Below are 19,472 nucleotides of genomic sequence, written 5' to 3'. Positions count from 1 at the left end.
AGCACAATAAGTATGAGCTTTAACGTTGGCCAACTTTCTTATCTTCTTGCTGTGATTTACTGAAAGGATTGTATGGATTTTGTCACATCCACACAAGCAATTTATTAAGGCTCTAGTCTTTTCTAAGTTCCATATATCGAAAATCGGTAGGAACAATGCTGTAAAGTATGCTGTAATATGAACAACTTGCAAATTGCAACAATATGCTTATATGTCTGGTACCCCTACTGTTGGTTTTATGTAAGACACAGGTTCAGATCCTTCATTTAATTAAAAGTATCAATACAACAATGTAAAAATACTTTATTATAGGCAACGTTCTGAATTCAAAATCCTACTTAAGTAAAAGTGAAGGAGCATTGTCATCAAAATGTAACTAAAGTATTAGCAGTAAATTGTCCCGTGTGACTCATTACTTGTTATGATATTATTAGATTGTTAATACATGATGCATCCATGTGTAAGTAAGAAGCATTTTACTGTTGTAGCTGGTCGAGGTGGAGCAAATTTTTTTAACAACTTTATATACAGTTAACTAGTTTAGTCCAGTGGTTCTTGACCTAGGGTGTCAGGACCCCTCAAAAGGTCACATGTTAAATCTGAGCGATCGTGAGACTATTAATGGGAGAGGAAAGAAGTTTTGCTACACAAATCTTTTTTCTTCTTCTTCAATCTTTAGAGGGGAAATCACTTGGTGGAACTGATAACACCTCATAGATAACTAAAACATGACAAGGAACTCCAACCAGGCAAAAAGGTTGGGAACAAGTAGTTTAATGTTTAAAGGTCCTATGAAATGCTGCTTTTTGGATGCTTTTATATAGGCCTTAGTGGGCCCCTAATACTGTTTCTGAATCCGAAATTCAGCCTTGGTGCAGAATAACAGCCACTAGAGCCAGTCCCACAATGAGCTGTCCTTAGGATGTGCCATTTCTGTGTCTGTAACTTTAAATGCTATTGAGGAGGAGAGAGGGGGGGGGCAAGGTGGAGGGTGGGGGTGTGGCCTTGACCAACTGCCACTTTGCTTGTTTGCAAGCCATGGGCTCATGAGTGGGCCAAATTCTCGGCGGGCAAAGCAGAGAAAGGGGAGGTAACCTTGCTCCTTATGACCTCATAAGGAGAAGATTCCAGATCGGCTCATCTGAGCTTTCATTTTCTCAAAGGCAGAGCAGGATACCCAGGGCTCGGTTTACACCTATCGCCATTTCTAGCCACTGGGGGACCATAGGCAGACTGGGGGAACTCATATTTAACATGGCATCATGACTTAGCGTAAACATACACGCCACCTTCCTAAAGCCAAATGGCTTGTTATCTGTACGCATTTTGAGCTTTCCACGTGTATTTGTATACGCTGTATACAGTGGATGTAAACATACACGCGAGAACGTGCCGTACAATCGTGAGAACAACGTCACACACGTGTAAAAAATAAAAAAAGGTTGGGTTTAGGAAAAGAACATTGGGAAAGGCTTTAGTAACACAAAAAAACGACGATGACCAACGTCACACGCTTAGGAAAACAATAAATGGTTGGGTTTAGGAAAAAAACATTGGGGAAGGCTTAAAAAAAAAAAAAAAATTAACCAAAAAAAAAAACTGTTGACAAACGCCACACGTGGGATGCAATCCCACCTATTCTGGGTAAAAGTCCTGTGTTTTACCCATCCGCCACCCCAACCAACCTCTGTCTGCTGACTTACATTACTTTCATACTACGCGCGACGGTGAAAATTCACACGTAATGTAGGTCAATGGCGTCTTGATAACACGCAAAAATGGCATACGAATTGGCGTGTCATACATATGCCACTTTATGAGATCAGTCATATTAATGTTAAAACCTCATAAAGAGAAATTTTCATGCCATGAGACCTTTAACAATTATATATATATATGTATATATATATATATACTGTATGCAACATACATGTTTGCATCGATCATGTACAGCATAGATAATTTTTTCAAATGGAGGAGCTAATAATGTCACTCTTCCAACAGACCGACAATGTGGACACATAACGACTCAGACAGACCTCCAGTTTCTCTAAACAGACAGTTACTTAATGCCTCAGTAGTCTCCACAGAAAACATGATTTCTATAGTGGGAACCACCAATCACACAAGCACACATTTTTATTCATATTATACATGCAGACAACAATCATTTCAACAGAATAATAGTGTGCAAGCTGCATTCCCATACCAATTTCAGCCCTGATTTCAGAAGGGAGTGCTGATTGCAATGCAGAGTAGCACCTAATTTCGTGTTTGGCATTGATTTCCTTTTCTTTAGTCACAAGTAAAGATAAAGAGAGAAAAAAAAACAGAGGGGGAAAAAAGTTAAAGAGAGTGTGTGTGTGTGTGTGTGTGTGTGTGTGTGTGTGTGTGTGTGTGTGTGTGTGTGTGTGTGTGTGTGTGTGTGTGTGTGTGTGTGTGTGTGTTGGGGGGGGGGATAATAGACACAAGACAAGGAGCGCAATGTACTAGATATGGGAGAAAGACAGACATAAAGAAAATATACTGCTCATTAGTGTTACATTAGGCTTATACTGTACCTCATTAGTCAGAATCAGCTTAATGTACAGGAATTTGTCTTGATGCCACTGTTGAGGCTAGTGCTGCGCTATAGGCTTCCAGGGAGAAAGGAGCAGGGCTATTTCTTTTTTACCAAGTGGTGGACGCAATAATAAAACCTTACAATATCATGCAATTCAGTACAAAAGAGAGAGAACAACTTCCTAGAGTCTTGTCGTCACAGGGAGGTTGCCAGACAACCGGCTCCAGGAAGTCCTGTCCTGTCTTCTATCAAATACATGGGTATATTTTACAATGGAGTTGATCTTTTCCTATCCTTACTCAAGCCGCTTAGTTGCCTAAACTTAACCAGATCACAAAATGCTTAAATGAGTCATTAAGGGTATTTTAGAGGGCCACAAAAAGGTTTAGGTACGAGGACTTGTTTTATATCCAGGTTTGCACTCTCTCCCCGCAGGTATACAGTAAGGGCATGTGTAAAGCTGTCAGGACATCTGGGTCACCTGGCCTTCTCTTGCCTTACACCACTGCCAAGGTTTGTCACCTTTACCTGGCCTGTATCTGAAACACCTTGGCTCTATTCCCACTCCTCCATGTTTGCCAAATTACTACTAAGAAATCCCAGCTCACATATTGATGTTGAAAAGGTGTTGACACAGCTGCCTGCAGAAAAAAAAGAGTTCTGTGTAAATATACGACAGTGTTAAAAATCAGTGTTAAGTCAGTTTGAAATAATGTGATGATATATAATATGTTGCCATGGTTTAAATATAATTTTCTACTGTATAATCACATTTTTAATTGTTATTTTAACCTCATTCGGGATCATGTGGAACCTGTATATGGTGTAAACCCAAATTGCTGGGCTTTTGGCCGTTGACTACTGGTAATTATGGATCAAATCCTCATGGGGCAATGCACTGAATGAGTCATACAATGTCCTAAACATAGACACACATGTTGCACATCATGCACACCCTGATACACTTATTTATGAAAGTGCAGCTATGGACAGCTCTGAACTCTATCTTTTTTTATTCCCTTCTCCTTCTTTCTACTTTTCAGCCAACTTGAGTGCCTTAAAGTGCATGCTTCAATTGTTTCACTCCTCTTAGTGGAGCCACACAGCAGGGAGACGTCTTCCCTGGGGATGTTAAAACCACTTACCAAACTTGTGAACTCTGTACACACAGAGTGTAGTACTCGGATAACCATTAGTTTTAGTCCGTCACACACTTCTTTTAACGCTCATTATGAATGAACGTTTATCTGTCTTAACAAGTACCTTTTCTAGCTTTCTTATCGTTTTGACTATTTTTCTCTCTGGGGCACTTTCATTCTCTCTGTTTGTGTCTTCACTGTTTTGTGGTCTAAAAGAATATGCAGCCCAATCAAATCTAAATGTGATTGTGTTTTTTATTTAATTTTTTTATCTGAGAGCATTTTCATTAACAATTTCAGCTAGATGTGATCTAGCTATGTAGCCTATTTTTGGGCGGGCTTTTGTTGTATTTTTCCATATTCTATTTCTGTTCCCATACAAGAAAGCCAGTCAAACTGTGGGAGAACACAGGGGGGAGGTACACTTGGGCTTTTGCCTGACTTTGAGGACACCACCAGCAGCAGCGGCAGCCGCGGCAGCAACAACGGTACAGTTCCTGTTTTTAGCCCACTTCTCTCCTCTCCTGATGTGTGTTGCAGTCTCTTGGCTGGCTCTCACAGAACAAACAGCCCTGCTTCTCTGGACCCCACTCAGTGTAGAGCAGCAATTGTTCCCCTAAAACATAAACTCCTTCTCATCCATCCTCTTAGGCTCCAAACTCTGGAACGTGGGCAGAGCTGTCTAAACAATGGCCCCTGAATAACCGTGACGCCGGATGTGCGGACAGCTTCACTGTAATTGAAAAAGTCCTCTAATGAGTGAGGCTGGATGCCTGACCATGGGCCACCAAGCCTGAAGCCTGGGAGTTTGTATTGTCTTTCTCCTCTGAAGGCTTTAGATGGGACCATTTTGGCATTGTCTGTGCATGTCTGCTCGCATGTGAGGATTTGCTGTCAGAATATTAATTTGGTAGAGCAGGTCATTCCCATAGTGCACATCCTATCCTTTGGTCTTGCCTGATTTGCATTCAATCTAAAGGCTAGACTCCTATTCACTGATCTGCTCTCTGCTCTTTCTGTGCATCCTTACTACCTCTCTTGGAAGGCTCATGAAAATCTTTTTTCTTTTTTACAATTTATTAAAGACTTTTTGATATTCCTTTTCTATTCCTCTCCTCTCTCCATGAATAGCCGTGCCTAAGGACAGCCTGCTGAGGTAATGCAGTTTTTTTTATAATGAGCTTCCAGTCAGTGAAACAGCCCAGTCACATCTAATATCTCCTAATAAAAGAAGAGTGGTTGCTTCCCTCTCCAGGGAGTGCTATTCAGCTCAAACTTGTTGGAGTGGTGGGTGGGGAATGCCTTTTAATTAGGGGCACTACAACTCCACAGGGAACATTAAGGGTGTCACGTCTTCTATTGACCTCTGACCCTAAATATTGCATCATCCTATAGATTTTCTTTTGGCCGCCAAACGATTAAAGTGAAACATCAACCTTTTCTCTTCCTTGCAACAGAATTTCATCCTCTCTACTTCATTGGCTTCTTTCTTTCCCAGCAGAGCAGCAGAGGTCTCCTGCTTGCAGTGATATTACACGCCAGCCTCTCCACACTCAACAAAGAGTGAGGTTGCAACCTGTCTGAACTTCATTCTGACTGGCAGGCATGATGACCATGCTGGGTTTCCTCTTAATGGTATAACCTGAATTTGATCTGGCTTTTGACCAATGTCCAATGTGTGTGTGTGTGTGTGTGTGTGTGTGTGTGTGTGTGTGTGTGTGTGTGTGTGTGTGTGTGTGTGTGTGTGTGTGTGTGTGTGTGTGTGTGTGTGTGTGTGTGTGTGTGTGTGTGTGTGTGTGTGTGTCAGCATAACCTCTACCACCTACGTAGCAGCAAAACAATAACAGAGCTGTGACACTTAGCCCCTCTGTGTTTTCTACACAGAGTAAGTTTTTCGTTTTCAATCTGATGACAGCTGCATTGACCCATTCCCCTGCTACACTCCCTATATTGATATTGTATAAATACACCGTGGTATTCGCTATTAAAATATTGCGGTTGTGATAGCTCCTTTTGATAAATCGTCAGCACTGTGGCGTCAGTGACTGAGATAGGTGAGCTGAAAATCAGCGTCCCACAACAAGGGAAGGCTTTCTGCGAACAGCTGTGGTCTCCTGCAGACAGAACCACCGAGAGTTAAACAGCCGTGTCAGTGCTTAATTAGAAAGCCATACCAAAGGAAACAGCTCATGTTCCTCGTTAAACATGCGGAAGGCCATAAGCTCACAGCGCAGACTGTCTGAGGGTCAGCGGGTCAGACTGGGATGATGAAGTTTACCCGTACGCGCTTCCTGAGTTCAAATGAGGTAAGGGTCTGTGACTAGCATGTGTTTTTATTCACTGGCTGAGATTATGTCTACATTGAATTGAGTGGGGAATCATCAATATTACACAAGACAAATAACATCTACCCTAAAAACTGTATATGCAATTCTTTAGAGGCTGTTCTAGGAATGCTGAAAAAAAGTGGTCTGGAATTGCCTCTGAGCCTCTGCTCAGGACGCCATTGCTCCACTATATCTTAACATAGAAAATATGTGTTTGCTGCTAAATTAATGTTCGGAATGTCGAGTACAACCCCTTTAAATCATCGCATATATAGTAAATCCATCGATAAAGTCATCACTTTGCTAATCTATAAATTAAACTTTCAATTTCTTATGCCTCTTAATCAAATTCATTTTGATAGATGTTGTGATGTGCTGTTGTTGTGAGTCATGACCAGTGCGTCGTCTGTAGGCTTTTGCCTCTGTGTGTCCCTCCCAGAGTTATCTGTATGCAAAGCAGCAAAGGAGCCCCGTGGCTTAGTATTAACACTATTTTGATGCTCATCTAGCTGCATGTGTGCTGCCCCATCTGAACCTAATGACTAATTACTCGCTGCGTGAGAGCTGATACAGCTCAGCGGTTAACTATTAATTTAACGATTTAAATACAGGTAAGCAAGCACACGTGGTATATTTTTTTCCCTTTACATTTTAGATCAGAGGAGTTTTGCCAGACTTTCTCAAGCTAAATGTCAAAAGGATAGAGTGGGCACATAACCAAAAACCAAAGACCTTGGTGTTAACTAGCCTAAAATCCGCAAGTATTTAAATATTAATATACTTGAGGCTCATGTATAAAAGTTTACGTATGGTCTGAGTTTAACATGACATACCCAAGTTAGTCTTTTTTAGACGTATTGTTAATGTTGAGTGTTTATGCAATTTAAGTTATTACCAGTTTGATTAAAGAGTACAGTTCATGGAAAGTTCATTAAGTATGGAGCATCACAAAGATACACATGCTAACAGCTACTATCATGCACACATTTTCACTGAAGAGTCACCATGCCACACACACACACGCACACGGACAAGCACACGCATTTCCCTCTCTGATACCACTCCTCCACTGTAGTTCCACAGCCCACAGGACAATTGTTGTGTGTAATGACCCGCTGTCCTGTTACTCTTGGCTGATCCCTTTCTACCATCCCCGGGGTGTTTTATTTTGCCAGCCTGATCGAGCCTGTGCAGCCATTTGGATCGACCACCAGACAGACCCAGACAAAGAATCATAAATCTTTAATCTGGGATGAATTGTCATCTTGGTCCTCTCCCAAAACCACAGTTTTATAGTATGTGTTTCAGGTGGTATGGATGTTATTTAATTCTTAGTTCATTGGTAAACGAAGACTGTCTGTCTGTCTGTCTCTCTCTCTCTCTCTCTCTCTCTCTCTCTCTCTCTCTCTCTCTCTCTATCTATCTATCTATCTATCTATGTATCTATCTATCTCTCTCTCTCTCTCTCTCTCTTCCTCTCTCTCTCTTTTTAGGATAATTGAAGCCAGTGCTATGGACTTTTTCTGCTCTCAAACCTGATGTTCCTAATTTGTGTTAAACTCACAGAGGACATTTGGTCTGTCAAAGAAACCTTTAATTATTTAATTCCTTACTGACTAATGACTTGAATGACATCCCTCATAAGATTTGGAACAGATACCCTCCTAAACAGTGTGATGGATTGCTCTTAGCTGTATTACATAATTCATTTTGGATTGTTGTACAGGTGGGCATTTCAGAACGTAATTGCTGTGCAGCTGTGCAGCAGACTACACACTACAGACGCATGACCTACACTTTTATGCATATCTCTCTTTATTATCCAGCGACTTTAAATGAGTGGAAAAAAAAACAGTGGAATAAGTTTAAACTGATAGAATACCAACATTGTATTATTTTATGGTAGTTAAATCATCACAATCATAGAAAGATTTGCACTGTTATTTATATAATTAATATAAATCTATCCTAATATTGTGTTTATGTTCATATAATTCATATAATAATAATATAATCAAATTGTATGTTGATGCATTGGCAACATTGTTATTGAAACTTTCATGCCAATAAAGCCCCTTTGAATTTAAATTGAATTGAAAGATAATGTGAGACGTACAGGTTAAATGAAATAAGCTACAGATAGACGTTTTACAGCTATAACATTGAAAAAAAGAGTTTATTTGATTCAGTATAGAAAAGAGTCATATGTGAAAACTAAAAAATTCTGCTTACAAAGTTAAATGAGGAGTGACTGTGCTGCTGTGTACAGAGTGAAAAGGTCACCTCTCTATAGGTGAGAAAGGAGGAAGAACATTGCGGAGAAGAGGCAGACAACTGGCTGATAATAGCAGAAGTGTTTATGACCGCATCATAGCCTGGAGGTTTGGGAATGCTTGCCAGCCACCGAGGTCTAAACTTGAGACAAGCAGCCCGTGGAGAGAGGATGTAGTAGTAAGTTACATGAGTGGGTATAAGAGAGTGACATGCTGCAGTGGACATGAGGAATGGAAGGGGCTGAATGGAGTTCAAGAAGTCTGCTAGGAGGGAGTTCCACTACATATGGGAGATAAGCAAATGATTAGAGCTAAAGAAATCGCTGGGCAGTGTGCGTAAAGAACTCATTTTATCTGTAGCATAGAGTGCAAAGGCATAGTAATGGATCAGATTGTAGCTGAATCATATTGACAAGATGTTTAGAGGTCTTGCATTAATTGTCGAAATTTGAGACTGTATATTGGGCAGACAGAGATTCAACTGGAGATTTTAATAGACAAGGTTGGCGATATTCTGTATATTTTTCTTATTGTCAATAAATCCACTCAAAGAAACAATACCAACATCATGCTAACATCATTTTCTAAAACACAGCAACACACACATAACACAGCTAGAGAATATCGACATCCTTATCCGTTAACATAGCAATTCAGGATGTGCACTGTCAGAGTCAGTGGATGGAAAGGAAAAGGAGAATAGGGCATCAGCATAGTGATGACAAATTAAGTTATGGGACATAATGATAGCTCTTGATTCAACTGTAAAGTTCAAGTTGTGATAAGACCATGGAGTGAAAATTTGGAGATGTCATGAATATTTTTAAAGCTATTTTCAGAATCAAAATACTGCCAGTGTGTTGTAAAAGAATAATATTCCTCATCAAGTCAACTGAGGTCAGTACTTTTTGGATAATGATTAAAGTGGTCATATTATGCTCATTTTTAGGTTCATAATTGTATTTAGAGGTTGTACCAGAATAGGTTTATGTGGTTTAATTTTCAGAAAACACCATATATTTGTTGTACTGTACAATGCTGCAGCTCCTCTTTTCACCCTGTATGTTGAATTCTCTGTTTTAGCTACAGAGTGAGACAGCTTACTTCTGTACCATCTTTGTTGGGAGTCGCACATGTGCAGTAAGTATTGCTAGCTTGTCAGTTGCAGAGTATGAGGGCGTGCCACGCTAGCAGCTAGGCGAGCATTATAACGTGTGTTACAAAGTGACGCACATTTGTCACGGAAGTAAAGGCTGGACTACAATAGAGCAGTTTGGAGCAGTTTGTGAACAGTGTTTTCTGTTGGAAATGGTAAGTCCCTCTGGGGTGGACTTTGGGCTTTTTCACTTTGTAAACCTATAATGTGCACAAAAATATATATAACACAATAAAGGAAAGGGGAAAAGCCAAAAAGCACAATATGAGCACTTTAAATGAAAAAAACTGTTTTTTTTCCCATGACACTGCATTTCTGCTCACTTTACCTAACTGAACATGTGTGATAAGGATAAAGGATAGCATCCTTTATCATCTCTAAGCACCAGAGACAGTGAGCCTACTACTTCATATGGCGTGACTGTAATAGTAAGATTGGAAGGGAAGTTGATGTATTAAAAATGCAAAAATGAATACATAATACATCATAGACGTCTTATACATTCATTGGAGGAAGGAGATAATCGTTTTACAACTGATAGTTAAAAGGTCACAGTAAAATATGTATATGTCCTGCTTTTTTTCTTCATTCTCTACTCATTATGTCTCCATCATGAATTCTCTATTCCTCCTGCTCATGCCCCCCCCCCATCTCATCTTTTACTTTTATCCTTACTCCATGGTCCCCACTCTTGCTCTTGCTCTTGCTATCCTTCCGTCTACATGGACCTCAGGGGACCCAGATGGAGCCTTAACACTCAAAAGCTGGTGTTCCCTTGGGCTCCCTGATTTCTTCGACCGTTTCAGCTATGACTTCCACGCTCCATGGTCATCTCAGTACATGTCTGAGCATGTGAAGAGTGGTCTTTGTGACTCACAAAGAGTTTTTCAAGGAGAATTTCATGGCAATCCATCTAACAGTTTGCGACACAAAAACTAAAATTTTACCACAAAAATCCAAAGTGCGTGTTAACCAGAAATCGGTATCAGTAGAACAGGATGCATTATGTTGCCTGGAACAACCCCAGATATGTCTGTCGTGGTTGCTGGCAGGCAAAAGGGGTGTAATCATTTCCAATTCTAAATGGAAATGTAATCAAAAGATAATGAACGTATCACAAGCCTTCGTATGAAGCAATCTACATTTCAATCCTGTGTTCATGGTGCACTGGTCTTAACAGTGCAATGAGAATATGTTCTTTTTGTAATTCCACTTGAGTTAAAGGCTGATTTAATGAGAACAGGAAATGGTTTGCTTTAAGAACCGTGCCTCAATTAAAGCATGTGGTGTCTCTTAAATAGTAGAATCTTAAGTGCAAAGCCTAGGGCAGAGATTAATACCTTAGTTTTAATGCAGACAGATATGTGCATCTTTAGACGGATAGCCCTTGAAATGTCCTTGCTGATGCATAAGACCAATGAATAGCCTCTACTACAATAGCTCTTATCTGCTCTGTGAAGCAGGGCTGCATGCAGAAGTCTGCTGCCACGAGACCCTCCCATAAGAATGGAGGGAAGGCACAAGAGCAGTCAAATCCTTTCCTCTGATCCCATTGATGTCTCAGCTTAACTCTAATTGAGGAGGTGCTCACTTGACAGAGCATGAATCCCTCCTATATTACTCACTTAAGCAGCATCTCTCCTTGAGCTGGAAAAAAAGATGTCCTTTACTCCCTAGTGTCCTGCGGTCAACTTTTAAAAGATCAATTGTAATTTGGGCTGAATAACCTCAACTCGTAATGGATTGCTCACATGGGCTCATGGGAATCAAGGGGTCGATGCATTTTAGAAAATGAAATAGACGAATGAGCGTTCTATGTTTATTGCCATCGAAGTGAAACTCATACGCTGTTTAGCTAGATCCCCACTGAGGCTGGCATTGAGTTACAGATGGATGGGTCCACTAATAGCAGTATAAAGGCATGGCTGCTTCATGTGGGGCTGTGGGAGTTTGTGTGGCTATTTGTTGATTTAGAAGTGCTGCAAGTTGACATTCATGGTGATTTGGTTAGGTGGTAAAAAAGAGCAGCAGGGTGTGCAGCGCTTATTGCTGGTTGGAATTTACTGATGCTTGTGGGTTTAGATTTAGGACCGATACCATAGCTCAGTCAGAGAGCTGCTATTCCATGTTAATGGCCTGTGAGAGATGACAATATGACTCCAGTTACAGTAAACAAATGGACCGACTCTGTATGCGAAGGTGCATTTCTGTTGAGTATATATATATATATATATATATATATATATATATATATATATATACAGTACAGGCCAAAAGTTTGGACACACCTTCTCATTCAATGCGTTTCCTTTATTTTCATGACTATTTACATTGTAGATTCTCACTGGAGGCATCAAAACTATGAATGAACACATGTGGAATTATGTACTTAACAAAAAAGTGTGAAATAACTGAAAACATGTCTTATATTCTAGTTTCTTCAAAGTAGCCACCCTTTGCTCTGATTACTGCTTTGCACACTCTTGGCATTCTCTTGATGAGCTTCAAGAGGTAGTCACCTGAAATGGTTTTCCAACAGTCTTGAAGGAGTTCCCAGAGATGCTTAGCACTTGTTGGCCCTTTTGCCTTCACTCTGCGGTCCAGCTCACCCCAAACCATCTCGATTGGGTTCAGGTCCGGTGACAGTGGAGGCCACGTCATCTGGCGCAGGACTCCATCACTCTCCTTCTTGGTCAAATAGCCCTTACACAGTCTGGAGGTGTGTTTGGGGTCATTGTCCTGTTGAAAACTAAATGATGGTCCAACTAAACGCAAACCGGATGGGATGGCATGTCGCTGCAGGATGCTGTGGTAGCCATGCTGGTTCAGTATGCCTTAAATTTTGAATAAATCCCCAACAGTGTCACCAGCAAAACACCCCCACACCATCACACCCCTCCTCTATGCTTCACGGTGGGAACCAGGCATGTAGAATCCATCCGTTCACCTTTTCTGCATCGCACAAAAAGACACGGCGGTTGGAATCAAAGATCTCAAATTTGGACTCATTAGACCAAAGCACAGATTTCCACTGGTCTAATGTCCATTCCTTGTGTTTCTTGGCCCAAACATATTTCTTCTGCTTGTTGCCTCTCCTTAGCAGTGGTTTCCTAGCAGCTACTTGACCATGAAGGCCTGATTCGCGCAGTCTCCTCTTAACAGTTGTTCTAGAGATGTGTCTGCTGCTAGAACTCTGTGTGGCATTCATCTGGTCTCTAATCTGAGCTGTTGTTAACTTGCGATTTCTGAGGCTGGTGACTCGGATGAACTTATCCTCAGCAGAAGAGGTGACTCTTGGTCTTCCTTTCCTGGGGCGGTCCTCATGTGAGCCAGTTTCATTGTAGCGCTTGATGGTTTTTGCGACAGCACTTGGGGACACATTCAAAGTTTTCGCAATTTTCCGGACTGACTGACATTTGTTAAAGTAATGATGGCCACTTGTTTCACTTTACTTAGGTGATTGGTTCTTGCCATAATTTGAATTCTAACAGTTGTCCAATAGGGCTGTCAGCGGTGTACCAACCTGACTTCTGCACAACACAACTGATGGTCCAAACCCCATTAATAAGGGAAAAAATTCCACTAATTAACCCTGACAAGGCACACCTGTGAAGTGAAAACCATTTCAGGTGACTACCTCATGAAGAACATTGAGAGAACACCAAGGGTTTGCAGCGCTATAAAAAAAAGCAAAGGGTGGCTACTTTGAGGAATCTAAAATTTAAGACATGTTTTCAGTTATTTCACACTTTTTTGTTAAGTACATAATTCCATATGTGTTCATTCATAGTTTTGATGCCTTCAGTGAGAATCTACAATGTAAATAGTCATGAAAATAAAGGAAACGCATTGAATGAGAAGGTGTGTCCAAACTTTTGGCCTGTACTGTATATACAAATTGTAATTTACCGTAGTTGTCCTTAAACCATAGATGTGGCAGATCAGAAAACACTCGTGAATAGTTTGTGGTCATATGGGACGTTTACATATGAGAACTTGGGTTGTTTCTGTGTGATGTTCATTCTCACATACATATTCTGGCTCAAATTAAGTCTCTGAGATTTTAAATTAGATTATATTAGCCTTTTACTGCTCATCATAACACCAATTTCCTGGGAAATAAATCAATGAATGAATAAAAAGTAATTTTTAAAAAGACAAATTAGTGTGATAAATTTAAGCAGGAGAACATGTTGACAACTCTCTCACATATGCTTTGAAAAAGTCACATTCACACGACAACGAAGCGTTTGAGTGCTCCTCTGTTCTGCCAATTGAACGTGAATTTGTGCCGCACAGCAACACCAAATCCCCCCACATGAGGCAATTATTACAAAGAAATGTATTTTGCTCCAGAGGTACATCATTGACATGGCTTAATTCAACAACTCTCCACTGGTGAGGGATTTTCATTGTCGCCCTCAGCTGGAAAAAGAACTCCTGTAAGCAGTGTACAAAAAGACACTTAATCACAGGATCAGTGGAATATGGAGTGACTCTGTGTGCTGCCAGGAGAGCCAGCACCAGGCAACGGAATAAAGGATGATGTATTCCTCTTAGAGCCTGGCGGCAACTGATCCTTCTGAGGGAAAGGCACGGATGCAATCATGGGCTTGCTTATTTCCACATACAGTCACAGTAATAGGGGACACATGCAGCCAAACACAAAATGGCACATGCAACAAATCAAGTTGCTTGTCCAGTGAACCAAACTACAACTCATCTCAGGATTAAGGGCTTAAGGGATTGAAGGTTGTTAAGTGTGTACATGCAACATAGCCTCACCTTAATATCTGAATCTATAGATCCTTTGAGCATCTGTGGAAACACGATGGCTCTTCTTTCCTGCTTTAGTTCTCAGCATTTGCATCATATAGTTGGTATTGTATCCATTCCACCCACGACCAGTGATGCTAGACTAGTGGTGGAGCCACCGGCCTATATCATCTATTATTCAAAAAAGCATGTGTGAGCAGCTGTTTTTAGGCTCATTAGACAGAGATCATACAAAGACTTGGGATACAATTTCAGTTGTGATCTGACTTTCAGTCAGGCAGTATGGATGCCAAACAGCTTCTCAACCATATAACACAGACTGGGTGAAGGATATTTACAGATGTAGCTGTTTGCAGAGACAGTGTCTTGATTTGTCACATGCCAGAATAATCTTCTGGCGCGCAACTCTCCAAATCTGTGAGGGATTGTTCGTAAAATTGTAAAAATGCTTTTCAAGCAGATACACATTTTAGTTTTAAGACAAATGATCAATGTGTAGCATTTGTAAATTGTAAAAATTAATTGGTTAAAATCCAATTTAGAGGGGAACAGACACAAGGCTTCTGTTGTAAGTAATTTTGTAAGTTTGGAGAGAGGATTGTGATATAATCCTTTTGTTTGATTTTGTTGCCATGTAATAAACAAACCAAGGCAAACACTTTCAAGCCAGAGAGCGGAGTTCGCTTCCCGTAGAATACTAAAGCCTTTCACCCAGGAAATGCGTGTCCTTAGGAGTGCTTTAATCCAAACTACGATCTTTTTCCTACTCTTAACTAGTCGTTGTGGTCACCACCTTAGACTCTAAGGATAGAAGGTGTTATATGCTTTAGAAATTGTTAAGCCCCTTGAGGCAAATGTGTGATTTGTGATATTGGGCTATATAAATAAAATTGACTTTGCGGCTTAGGGTTCGTCCGATCTGCAGCTCAGGTGAAGAGAGGAGCATATCTGTCCTGGTGGTGAGTTGGATCAGGTGGTGTCCCTGTCCGAAAGGTCTTTAAACTGATGGTTCGGAGTAATTTCACCCTAGGGTCCTTTGCACCATGACCTCGAGCCAAACACCCCCCCAGAAGCTTTTTTCACCTGGGTCTAACATTGGGAGAGTTAGTGTAGAGTAGCGTTATCAGCTGAATAGCTTAGCGCAGGGGCTAATGGACCCACGTTTGTATCTCGTAAATGATCCCACTAATAATGCCCGAAATTATACCAAACGTCTACACTAGTACATATAGGTTATGCACTCAGCTGGGAGGCCTCCCTGGGCATCCCTCTGGGCATCCTTACCAGATGCCCGAACCACCTCAACCGGCTCCTTTCGACGCAAAGGAGCAGCGGCTCTACTCCGGGCTCCTCACGGATGACTGAGCTTCTCACCCTTCTCACATCTCTAAGGGAGACACCAGCCACCCTCCTGAGGAAACCCATTTCGGCCGCTTGTACCCTGGATCTCGTTCTTTCGGTCATGACCCAGCCTTCATGACCATAGTTGAGGGTAGGAACGAAAACTGACCGGTAGATCGAGAGCTTTGCCTTCTGGCTCAGCTCTCTTTTCATCACAACTGTGCGATAAATTGAATGTAATACCGCACCCGCTGCGCCAATTCTCTGACCAATCTCACGCTCCATTGTCCCCTCACTCGCGAACAAAACCCCAAGGTGCTTGAACTCCTTCACTTGGGGTAAGGACTCATTCCCTACCTGGAGTAGGCACTCCATCGGTTTCCTGCTGAGAACCATGCCCTCAGATTTAGAGGTGCTGATCCTCATCCCAGCCGCTTCACACTCGGCTGCGAACCGATCCAGTGAGTGCTGAAGGTCACAGGCCGATGATGACATCAGGACCACATCATCTGCAAAAAGCAGTGATGAGATCCCCAGCCCACCGAACTGCAACCCCTCCCCACCCCAACTACGCCTTGATATCCTGTCCTTAAATATTACAAACAGGATTGGTGACAAAGCGCAGCCCTGGCGGAGACCAACCCTCACCTGAAACGAGTCCGACTTACTGCCGAGAACCCGGACACAGCTCTCACTTTGGTCGTACAGAGATTGGATGGCCCTGAGAAGAGACCCCCTCACCCCATACTCCCGCAGCACCTCCCACAGTATCTCCCGGGGAACCCGGTCATACGCCTTCTCCAAATCCACGAAACACACGTAGACCGGATGGGCATACTCCCAGGCTCCCTCCAGGATCCCTGCGAGAGTAAAGATCTGGTTCATTGTTCCACGACCAGGACGGAATCCACATTGTTCCTCTTCAATCTGAGGTTCGACTATCGGCCGAACCCTCCTTTCCAGCACCTTGGAGTAGACTTTACCAGGGAGGCTGAGAAGTGTGATACCCCTGTAATTGGCACACACCCTCTGGTCCCCCTTTTTGAAAAGGGGAACCACCACCCCAGTCTGCCACTCCTTTGACACTGTCCCAGACTTCCATGCAATGTTGAAAAGCCGTGTCAACCAGGACAGCCCCTCCACACCCAGAGCCTTGAGCATTTCTGGACGGATCTCATCAATCCCAGAGGCTTTGCCACTGTGGAGTTGACTACATCAGTGACTTCCGCCTGGGAAATTGACAACGATCCCCCATCATCCTCCAGCTTTGCCTCTAACATAGAGGGCGTATTAGTCGGATTCAGGAGTTCCTCAAAGTGCTCCTTCCACCACCCTATTACCTCCTCAGTTGAGGTCAACAGTGTCCCATCCTTACTGTACACAGCTTGGATGGTTCCCCGCGTCCCCCTCCTGAGGTGGCGAACAGTTTTCCAGAAGCACCTTGGTGCCGACCGAAAGTCCTTCTCCATGTCTTCTCCAAACTTCTCCCACACCCACTGCTTTGCCTCTTTCACGGCAGAGGCTGCAGCCCTTCGGTACCCTACAACTGCCTCCGGAGTCCTCTGGGATAACATATCCCGGAAAGACTCCTTCAGTCGGACGGCTTCCCTGACCACCGGTGTCCACCACGGTGTTCGTGGGTTACCGCCCCTTGAGGCACCTAAGACCCTAAGACCACAGCTCCTCGCCGCAGCTTCAGCAATGGAAACTTTGAATATTGTCCACTCGGGTTCAATGTCCCCAGCCTCCACAGGGATGCACGAAAAGCTCCGCCGGAGGTGTGAGTTGAAAGTCTGTCGGACAGGGGCCTCCTCCAGATGTTCCCAATTTACCCGCACTCCTGCTTGGCGTTAGTAGGTCTGTCCAGAGTCTTCCCCCACCCCCTGACCCAACTCACCACCAGATGGTGATCGGTTGACAGCTCCGCCCCTCTCTTCACCTGAGTGTCCAAAACATACGGCCTCAGATCAGATGAAACAATTATAAAATCAATCACTGACCTTTGGCCTAGGGTGCTCTGGTACCAAGTACACTTATGAGCATCCCTATGTTCGAACATGGTGTTCGTTATAGACAATCCATGACTAGCACAGAAGTCCTCCCAATCATGCCTCTCCATGTGTCTCCATCATTGCCCATCTTTCCCTGTTATTTTCCTAAACCCAACCTCCGCCATCCCATTATTGTCGTGCGTCCCCCGCGGCCGTCTCACGGCGTGTGAGGTTTTCTTCCCCCGCAATCTCCGTATAGACCATTTGGTGCTGGCCACCACGAAAAAAACGTGACCAATAACGTGACCATTTCACGAACTGCTGTGAGACCGTGTTGAGACATCGAGGAAGAAGGAGGACTTTCAGGCTTGGTTGGCCCAGCAGACAGATAACAAAGGGCCAGAAGCGCTATAGTTTCACTGGTCACCGAAGCAAAACCAAAGGCACCAGATACAAGTGCAGCAACGTCAATTGTACAACCTCCTCTGACTGCCTACTCAAGACACATAGTGTTTCTGCAGTTGTATGACACCACACAGAAATTTCTTCAAACTTACCTTTTTTTCGTAATGACAGCCCTGGTTGACATGCCATTATTGTGGACAGTGCTTACGGACTGGCAAACTGTGATGCTAGTCATTTTTTAAAAGTCTTGTGAGAGGTGGTGCTGGAGTATGGGGTACTGGGATATTGCTATGAGCGAGTGAGAGCTGTGTCCATATACTCAGGAGTCAGGCAGGTTTTTAGTGGCTCAGCCAGATTTGCCCCATTGTGTTTGTGATCTTCATGGAAAGGATATGAAGTAAGCAAGTTAATTACATGTGTGTCTACTGGCTCGGGGAAATACAGAAAAGGAAAAAGCTAAATGAAACGCAATTAATTATTCAAAATGGTTTAAGCACATAACATAAGCACTAGGCATCTGTTTAGGGTTGGGTATCGTTTTTTGTTTTTTTTCGATACCAGTGCTAAAACGAACATTTTAAAAAGGTGCCGAAGCCTAAATGGTCCCTGAAAAAAAGAAGAGCACAAAATGACAGTCTGTGACATTAAAGAACGGCTTGTTTATTGCTACGGCCATGTGTTCAAATTTAAACAATTTATTTAAAATTTATTAACAATGACTTAAAACAATAACTTATTTCCCCAGAGTTCAAGGATACACATGTAAACTGAGTTAACTTACAGGAGCCTCTGCAACACTGAGCGATTCAGTAGCTGCAGAAAAGATACAAATGATGGAGAAATTCTCAGCTTGCTGCTTGGGTTGTGTCGGTTAAGGACTTTTATTACACATGCTCTTTGATGTCCCTCCTGTCTCCTCAGACACAGGAGTTAGTGGGGCAATTAAGGAAAAAGCCCCAACCCCCCACTAGTTCTTTCTGGTAAGCTCCACCCTTCCATTTACTTGTATCCAGCTGCTAATTAATGAAGTGCTATGAGAGAGTTACCCAATCAAATCACTGGACACATAAATCAAAGACCTTTTTCTTTTTCCTATGGGATGCCTGCAATATCATCAGAGCCACTTTTCAGCAAAGTGCTTGGTTACTTAGATGTGTTGAAAGTTCCTGGGAGTGTGCTTCAGTACAATAACGTTTCTATCTGCAAAGTGTGCATTCAAGCATGTGCATTAGCATGCATGTGTTATTGCAAAGGTGCACATTTGTGCTTCTCTTTGTTTGCAGCCTGGTAGATACATAAACATCTTTGTGGCACTTGCTCTGCTCGGTTGCACAAAGTCTAGGCCCATTACACAGATTCATTTGAGAGATTGGATGAACATAAATGGATGGATGAAGGAAGAGGGGACTGAAACCATGACAGCAAAGAGGGAGAGGGAGAGGGAGGATGACATAGGCAAAGAGAATGACAGACAGCTGTGTGGGACAGTAAAGAGACCGGA

The 19,472-nt window shown here is 42.5% G+C and overlaps 1 protein-coding gene across 2 annotated transcripts in view; it reads left to right on the top strand.

The window, feature by feature from the left end:
• LOC120546041 (matrix metalloproteinase-17-like) overlaps positions 1-19,472 on the top strand; it is a 135,920-nt gene that overhangs the window by 14,431 nt on the left and 102,017 nt on the right. The window contains exon 1 of one of the 2 annotated variants that reach the window (XM_039780790.1): positions 5,929-6,008. The exons of the other annotated variant lie outside the window; for it this stretch is intronic. Coding sequence (XP_039636724.1) covers positions 5,967-6,008 — 42 coding nt within the window. The 5' untranslated portion in view covers positions 5,929-5,966. Of the gene's footprint in view, positions 1-5,928; positions 6,009-19,472 lie in introns of those variants that run through there. 2 annotated transcript variants of the gene reach the window in all.

This window comes from Perca fluviatilis, chromosome 17, assembly GCF_010015445.1.
Source record: "Perca fluviatilis chromosome 17, GENO_Pfluv_1.0, whole genome shotgun sequence".
Classification (NCBI taxonomy): Eukaryota; Metazoa; Chordata; class Actinopteri; order Perciformes; family Percidae; genus Perca; species Perca fluviatilis.
This window is presented reverse-complemented; position numbering and strand designations above follow the sequence as displayed.